At 40.2% G+C, this 8681-nt stretch overlaps 1 protein-coding gene across 12 annotated transcripts in view; it reads right to left on the bottom strand.

Moving 5' to 3' along the window:
- Positions 1 to 8681, bottom strand: part of Fam71d (family with sequence similarity 71 member D) — a 39725-nt gene that overhangs the window by 11577 nt on the left and 19467 nt on the right. For 11 of the 12 annotated variants that reach the window (XR_002379408.2, XR_002379409.2, XR_002379410.2 and 8 more), the window contains 2 exons: positions 7302 to 7854; positions 3558 to 3796 (listed from right to left, as the gene is read on the bottom strand). Coding sequence is in view for 9 of the 12 variants with exons in the window: in XM_021179763.2 (XP_021035422.1) it covers positions 3558 to 3796; positions 7302 to 7854 (792 nt within the window). In the remaining 3 variants the exon portion in view is untranslated. Of the gene's footprint in view, positions 1 to 1069; positions 1155 to 3557; positions 3797 to 7301; positions 7855 to 8681 lie in introns of those variants that run through there. The other variant, XM_021179769.2, reaches the window with a different exon arrangement.

Raw genomic sequence — 8681 nt, 5'->3', positions numbered from 1 at the left:
GTGTGTGTGTGTGAGTGTGGGGGGAGGCATTTGAACAGACAAAGTGTAAAACTCTGAGAAAATAGAATTCCAAGCTGCCTAATATTTACAAATATCTGCCAAATAAACAATTTTATTTATGGACACATGTATAATATATGTATATATATATATCTATAAACATAATGGGAAAAGAAAATAGACTATCTTTCTAAATAATTGATGGAAATTCATAAAATTTCCAATTAAGTTGTTTCAAGACAGAAACAGTAAATTGACTTCAGGAAATAGACATACGCTTGGAAATTGTGCTTTGGGTCCGCAAGATGACTCAGCCTGTTAAGGCACTTGCCACCAGCCCTTGGGACCTACAAGATGAAAAGCTAGAACTTATTTTTATGAGTGTACTCTGACTTCTGTACACGTACATACAAGCACAGGATGAACAAATTAATGTGAAAACAATTAGGCAAAACAACAACAACAACAACAAAACAGAAGTTAAGCAGTTTCCAGTTGCTTCTCACTGGATGTCTGTCATATTCATGATGTCCTTCTATGTGGTGGCAAGCTTTACTGCCAACAGTTAATCAACCAACTGGCCATCCACACAACAAATAACTACCCCTTGACTTGTAAAAACACATAGAAAAGAAAGGACACAAAGAAGAAGGTAATTCAGTGGAAGGCAGTGTTTTGTAGTTAAAGCCCACAGGTGATCCACATGACCCCTGAAGAAGGGCTAACCAGGAAGTTGGATGCTTTAGTGACATAGCAGACACTCACTAGGAGAAGCGCATATGCAGAGCTGAGGACTTACAAGCCAGAAGAGGAACATTCCAAAGACATATATACAATGAGGATTTATTTCTACAGCAGGGTGTGAGAAAGCCAAAGTTTGAACATAGCTCATAATTAAAGAAATTGATATTTGCTGTAGCTATTGATATTTATTTTTTTAAAGATTTGTTTCATTTATTTTTAAATTATGCATATGTGGAGGAGGGGTCACGTACATGTAAATTCAGGTACCTTCGCAATGCAGAAGAGAACATTCCACAAGGTGTCACTATATAGCCCTGGCTAGCCTGTTTAGACCAGGCTGCTACAAACTCACAAAGATGTGCCTGCCTTCATTTCCCATGCGCAGGGATGAAAGATGTGTATCCATGTGCCTGGCAATTAAAAATTTTATTATGCTTTTTAATATTTCTTTGTTCTAGTATAGTTGGTAGAACTTATAGAGTATATAGAAAATATTAATGGAAACATTCTTAATTTGTTTTAAATTTTAAATTAAGCTTTATTATTATTATTGTGTGAGTGTACATATATGACGTATGTATGAGTGTGGGCATGCCTGTGCCACAGTGTATGTATGGAGGTCAGAAATAACTTTCTGGAGTCAGGTCTCCCCTTGCCCCATCGATCTGGGAATCTAACTCATGCTATCAGGCTTGTAGAACAAGCACTTTTATTTGGTGAGACATCTCTCTAGAATTGCTTTACTTTGTTTTTTTTTTTTAAAGATTTATTTATTTTATATATGTGAGTACATTGTCACTGTCTTCAGACACACAAGAAGAGAGCATTAGATCCCATTACAGTCGGTTGTGATCCACCATGTGGTTGCTGGGAATTGAACTCAGGACCTCTGGAAGATTAGTCAGTGCTCTTCACTGCTGAGCCATCTCTCCAGCTAGAATCTCTTAAAAAAAATACTGTAGGTGTAGTGGACAAAATTACAGTGTGGACAAAATGCCATGACTATTCTGTTTTTCTCCCTCTTTAGTATTATACTGAGCTTGCTACATTTTGCCTACAGAAACTCTAAGACATTAGAAATCTAAGACTTTTATTGTCACAAGTAGGATTAACTCAGAATAATCTTTATTGTGCTGTTTTTGTCTGGGTTAGCAAAAGCAAACTGAAGTTTTGAGAAATAAGATACATTTTTATAATTTATGAGAAAATGACATAAAATATAAATCAGAGTTATAATTAATACTGTCCAGAAAAAATTTTGAAAGTGCTCTTTTTCTTTAATGAGAACTCCTGTTTCTTCAAGTTTTCAATTTATGACTGCTTTAGTTTTTCACTTTGCATTTTTATTAAAAGTCATGTACTTAATTTATTATCTCTAAGGTTTTCTCTAAAAAAGATGTATTTCATAATTTTGATTATGCAAGACAGGTTTTTTTCTATGTAGTTCTGGGTGTCCTGGAACTAGCTTTATAGACTAGGCTGGCATCGATCTCAGAGATCCTCCTGCCTCTGCCTCCCAAGTGCTGGGATTAAAGGTGTGCACCACCATGCTTTTACTTCTATTTATTTTAACTTCATGTGTATGTGTCAATGCCTGCACAAATGTATGTACACCTTGTGCATGGTTGGTACCACCAGATGCCAGGATGTTGACTCTCTGGTAGGGGTCTATAGGTAGTTATGGGCTGCCCCATGTGGGTGCTAGAACCTAAATCAGGTCCTCTTTAAAGCCCCAAGTGCTCTTTAGTGCTGAGATATCTCTCCAGCTCCTAATCTCCCCAGGCTTTAAAGGAAAACATTTATAGACTCTCTCAATAACATTTACTATTCTACCTATTATTAAATAGTTGATATGACACTTTTAAGTTTTCAGTTTTACTTTTTTCAGTAAGTAGCCATTACAGTGGTTTACTATTTTGTTCATTTTGGAATAAAAACAAATTTTTTTTAGCACTTCAAGTCATTTAACAAATTCTAGTTAATTTCATTCCAAGTTAATTTTCTTATCCTGTGTTTGTACTACATGCTTAGCATCAAATCCAGGGCCTGTGTGTTCTAGGCATGTAGTCTGTCATTGAGCTACCCCCCCAATTCCTCTTTTAATATATTTATTTAAAAGACAGACAGAATTGTACCAGCACCATTTTATTTTTAACTAACATAACTTAATTGTTTAAGGTGGGGTTCAACTATGCTCCTCGGATTGATCTGGAACTCCTGGGCTGAAGCGATTGTCCTGCATTAGACTCCAGAGTAGCTGAGACTCCAGGCGTGTGCTACATAGGCTAATGTAAGCATTTTGATCTGGGTTCTCTTTAAGTCTTACCCTAGAATTAGTGTATCAACTTGCACCTCTATCACTACAACATTCACTCCCATTCAGTCTGCCATCAGCTTTGCAACAGAGGCATTAAAATAAAGGAAATAGGTTGTTTTCTCATATTACTGCAAGTACAGAGATATGTAAAGGGTAAATAGAGTCTCTGTGGACATGGCCATAAACGCACACACAACCTTTCTAGACGTCAACACTCCAGCTCCCAAATGTGAGCCCCGAGCGTCTGTTAATTCTCTAAACCCCATGCTCTTAGCATTAATCCAATGGCAGCAATTCCAGATGAGCAGCACAAGAAACTGGTGTGGAAATAAAAATTAGCCAAGGCTGACCCCAAAATGGATGGCTAAGAGGTGCCTATGTCATTGTTCTGTCACATTGTCAGAATCTTTAGAGACAAATGCATGAGTTGCCAGGAAGCAGGCATACGTCTTTTGCTGCACACACTAGAATGCACAGTGTTTCCCATGCTACTGACCTGGATTCCGTGGCCTTTAGATGTATGTTTTGAAGACGAATCATATTTTCTTCGGAAGCTTCATCACATATTTCTTTGTATATGTCTTCCTTGCTTTTTACAGGAGTCAGAGTAGTCTGAAAACACCCTTCATCTTGCAAAGTCAGGGCTATGTTTGACATGGTGACATGATTTGGGGAATCTCGGTAGTCACTCTTAGTTTTTGTATCTCGTAGACTCCTATGTTTCAGGGTATATTCCTTGGGAAAGAACAAGTAATGGGAAATCAGAAGACAGAAGGACGGCATGTAGAAACAGTGTTTATGGAGCAGTTTCTAGTCCTTTCTTTCATACTTACTTGAGTGCTCACTTGTCCGGGGACGGGGAGTAAGGCACAGTGTTGCCTGACTATGGAGAAGAGCCTTGTCTGGTGTGAAGTCTGGTGGCATAGGAACAAAGGCCTGCACCACTGCAGCCTAATCCACGATATTCAGGTCAGAGTGATGAACCCCAGGGCCACCTCACACAAGATGAGTAGGGTCCTATTACAACACGTGTCTTTGAATTACAGGTTGAGGAAGGTTTTCTAGAAATAGCTTGCCATGGAGTCTTTAGTCAGGTCGCTTGTAGGGACATCTGATAGGTAGTGGGGGCTCGGGCTCCATAACAACAACAGCAACAACAACAACAACAACAACAACAACACTTTTATCTTTCAAGACGCTAAAATGCAGTTCTCCAAAGCCTTTCCTCTGCTTTTAATTGTCTCCCTGCCACACGGCAGCTCTTCAGGTCTCTCTCTGACTGTATCAAAGTGGTCAGACTGCCTCAGTATAGTCAGTCAGAGAACTCATTACCTGTGTCCCTAACATTCTCCATGTCGGCCCTTCTTCCTCCCATGGCAACCACCTGGTCCATCCTGGTACTGTTGGACCTAGGCACACATGCCTGCAGTTCCAGCACAGGGGAAACTGAGGCTGGAGGATGGCAAATTCAAGGTCAGTCTGTCCTAGTATAGCAAGACCATGTCTCAAAACAAAACAAAACACCCCCAAAAGAATATGTAGTAGTCTTGGTCCCTAAAGAGAAAACTTCATTTTTTTTCTTACAATGAAATAATGTGTAAGATGGACAATTTAAGATGCTGTAAGGGAGTCTGGAGAGACAATGGTTCAGAATACCAGTGGCTCTGTCAGAGAACCCAGGTTCGAATCCCGGCTCCCACATGTGGCTTGCAACTGTAATTTTGGTCCCTGGAGATCCAGTGTTATCTTCTGGTCTCAGCAGGCACTGCGCACATGTGGTATCTAAACACTATGTAAGGAAAACATCTACACACATGAAAAGATCCTCCCAGGGAGGACTAACGTGGGAGTTAGGAAATGCTTCCTCGCATGGCAGCACTGCTCCTTGGCTCCTCGGGCACACTTAGTTTCCAGCCTCCTTCAGACTGTTTTGTAAAGATGTGGTTTGTGCTCACGCTGAAGCCATTGCAACATTTCTAGTCTAGCTTTCACCATTTGTGTGTTTGCTGCAGCACTGAGAACTGGCTCAGGCTATTTGGCTGCTGTACCAGTGCTGCACCACCCAGCCCTTTTTCTACTTTCATTCTTGAGATGAGATCTCACTAAGTTCTCAGGTTGGCCTAGAGTTGGTCTGTGCAGGCCTCAGATTCACAGGCTTCTGCCACTCTCGTCAGTAGCTGAGGTCTTGGGCTTGTGCCACCAGGCCTGGGTAAAATTACCACCAGAATGTCCTTCCTGTCATTATGAACTGTGAAAATTTATTTGGATATTACCTATATAAACTATTTACCTCTAGTATGGGAAACACTTCAGAGGCGTAAATAAGGGTCAAACTACACTTATTCCCTCCATTCAGAGACAAACTGCTACTCACAGATGGTGTTGTTTCTTCTCTATGTATGTGTGGTGTACGTTTGTGCTCAAGTGTATGTCCATGTGTGTGCACCTGCGCTTGTAGAGGCCAGAAGTCCACACAGGAGTCTTCCCTCTCTAACTCTCCACCTTATTTTTTGAGACAGTATTTCTCAATGGAACTTGAGGCTCACTAAATAAGTTAGGTTCGTTAGGCAGTGAGCCTTAATGATCTATCTCTGCCTCCGTGGCACTTGGATTTCAAGTGCGTGCCACCGTGCCCAGCTTTTTATGTGGGTTCTGGAGATCAGCCTCTGGTCGGCATGCTTGTTTAGCAAGCAGTGTATCAATGGAGCTAGCTCCCCAGTCCCTAGTTTTTCTTTTAGTGTATATGTATAAGTGGATTTTATATCTAAGAGATTAATTATTCTTTCCCCCTCTCAATGTATATAATGAACATCTTTTCAGGCTAAGAAATACTTCTGAATGATTTTAACAAGTACATAACACTAATTCATTTAACAAGCTTTTGCTACGGGCTTGACAGATACCATGGGAACCCCTAAACAAGAGCATGGCACTTGCTCTCATAGACCTGAGTTTACTTGGTTATTCTTGGCAAGTATTTAGGCTGTTCTCATGCTTTCATTAATTTGTTGTTATAAGCATGGGATGATTAACGTGTTGTGTGTGTGTGGTGCAGAGGTTGGACCTAAATTAAGCTTTGTGTGCACAAGCATACATTGGATCAGTGAGCTATATTCCCAACCCATGATTCACATATTTGTAGTTAATTCTTCATTCCTGTTAGAGGGTATAAATATGTATTTTTAATTTCATGTGCATTAGTGTTTTGCCTGCATGTATGTCTGTGTGAGGTTTAGGATCTCCTGGAACTGGAGTTACAGACAATTCTGAGATGCTATGTGGTTGCTGGAAATTGGACTTGGCTCCTCTGGAAGAGAAGCCAGTGTTCTTAACGCTGAGCCACCTCTCTAGTCCCAGGCATAAGTATTTTTAAGGTTCTTGCTTCATAATCATTTCAAGAATGTTTGACGAATTCCCACCCATATTGTAGATCTCTCCAAACCCCTACTTTACTATACCTTTATTACAGGAAGGGGGAGAGAGAGAGAAAGGGAGGGGGAGGGGAAAGGGAGGGGAGGGGGAAGGGGAGAGAGAGTGTGCAGGCATCAGATCCCCTGGAGGTAGAGATAGCAGTTGTGAGCTGTGGGCTGGGAACTGAACTCAGGTCTTCTGGGAGAACAGGAAGTGCTCTCTATTGCTGAGTCATCTCTTCAACCCACTAGTTTGATCTGTAAAAAGTTCAGTACCTAATTCAGAGTTTGCTAAGTCCTCCTTTCCTAATGTGTAATTCAAGGTTTGAGAGGGCCCTTCATAGTTCTTTCTCTCTCCTCTCTCTCTCCTTTTTATTTTATTTTATTTTTTTTTACTTTCTGGCATTTTTAAAAGTCAATAACTTTTTTATTTTCTGATTTCTGCCCTCACCTTTTCTTATTGAAGCTTCTGCCCATCTTTATATTTAAGTAATAAAATAACCATTTTGTTATATTAATAGTCGCATTTTAGGGGTGATGACACCACAGCTTGTGTTTGGCGATTTAGCCAGTCATGTATATAATACACAGAAGGATAAGATTCTAACCTAGGCCTTCTTTCTGTCACACAGCTGCTTCTGATACTGGAAGGATAGTCACTATTTCAGGGAATACTTTATGATTTATACTGAGCTTAGGGATTGAGTTAATTGTTAAAATCATGTTACTGTGAGTTGTTTCCACAGCATTTTCATCATGAGTGTTCACAAAGACTTGGTTACAGCTCCCATGTTTGATTATTAAAAAATGAAGTGTCCCATAACACATACCTTTTCCTCCTGCTTGGTCTTTATTATATCATCGTTTTCAAATACTATTTTGACCCCTGAGATGTTTGTGGCCACTTTGACATCTGAGACTTCTGAGACTTCTGTGACTTCTGTGACGATTTTTATATCTTGAACATCTGTGACCCCATTGTCCAGAATATCGGTGACATCAGTGACATCTGTGACATCAGTGACATCTGTATATTCTGAGAAGTCTGCACTTTCCATGATGTTACAAGGGTATCTGTGTGTTTTCGGGTGCCTGGGCTGCAGTTCTCTGAAAGCAGTGATGTCCGTGATATCCATCGAGCCCGTGATGTCTGTGCTGTTTGTGAGTTCTGAGAGGCTTGAGACCTCTGAGACTTTGGTATTTTTCATTTTCTCCTGATTCAGGAGGGGGATGAGGTCTACCCACTGAGAAAATATGATATCCTGTTTATACACAGGAGCACAGAGCTGTAAGTAGTAGGAGCGGCCGTTGATCAGCTTCACCTTGAGACGCATGTTCTTAGCACAGTGCACAGAGAGAGTCACAAACTGCAGAGGGATAAACCTGAAGACAAAGGCAAAGGTAACATTAGCCAAAGACCTAGTTGCAGAGCTATGAAGACTTTTTGAGCTTGGAGAATGAGGCAGTCAATGGTCTTGAGTCCCAGATAGGTGTGGGTGGGAGCTCCTGACAGCCATCTCATCTTAATCATGTGTCTAAGATTCTGGTGATAATAAATGATAAGAATGTCATTTATTATAAAAAACTGTCCGTCCTAAATAAGCATGAAAGTGAGGTTTAGGGCTGATGAGACGGCTTATCCTGTGAAGGCACCTAGAGTCAACCTCAATTACCTGAGTTTAATTCCACATGGTAAAGAACATACTGAGTCTACAAACTTGTCTTTGGATACTGGACTCGTGGATGCACACACACAAACACATATGCACACGAAAATAAATTGTAATCAAAGTTGAGGCTTAGCTATCTAGAAATTCAAATAAGACTACATTGAGATTTTATGATCAGTTGGAATGGTTACTACCATGAAGAAAAGACAGATGCTGGCAATGCTGTGGGAAGGAAATATATACTATTGACGGAAGTGTAAGGTAGGGTATGGAAACCAGCGTGGAGACTCCTTAAAAAATTAAAACCTGTACTATCATATGACCCAGCAACACCTCTCCTGGGTATGTATATCTAAAGGAATTTATGTCAGCATACAAGAGGGTTACCTGCTTACCCATAGGAAGCAGGGCACTTGTCACAACAGGCAAGTTATGGAACCAGACCAGGGACTATGAACAGATGAACAGATAAAGAAACGGAGCTTATTCACCCATAAAGAATAATGAAATGTTTTTTTTTATTTTAATTTTTTTTTTTTT

This window comes from Mus caroli, chromosome 12 (assembly GCF_900094665.2).
Source record: "Mus caroli chromosome 12, CAROLI_EIJ_v1.1, whole genome shotgun sequence".
In the NCBI taxonomy this organism is placed as follows: Eukaryota; Metazoa; Chordata; class Mammalia; order Rodentia; family Muridae; genus Mus; species Mus caroli.
This window is presented reverse-complemented; position numbering and strand designations above follow the sequence as displayed.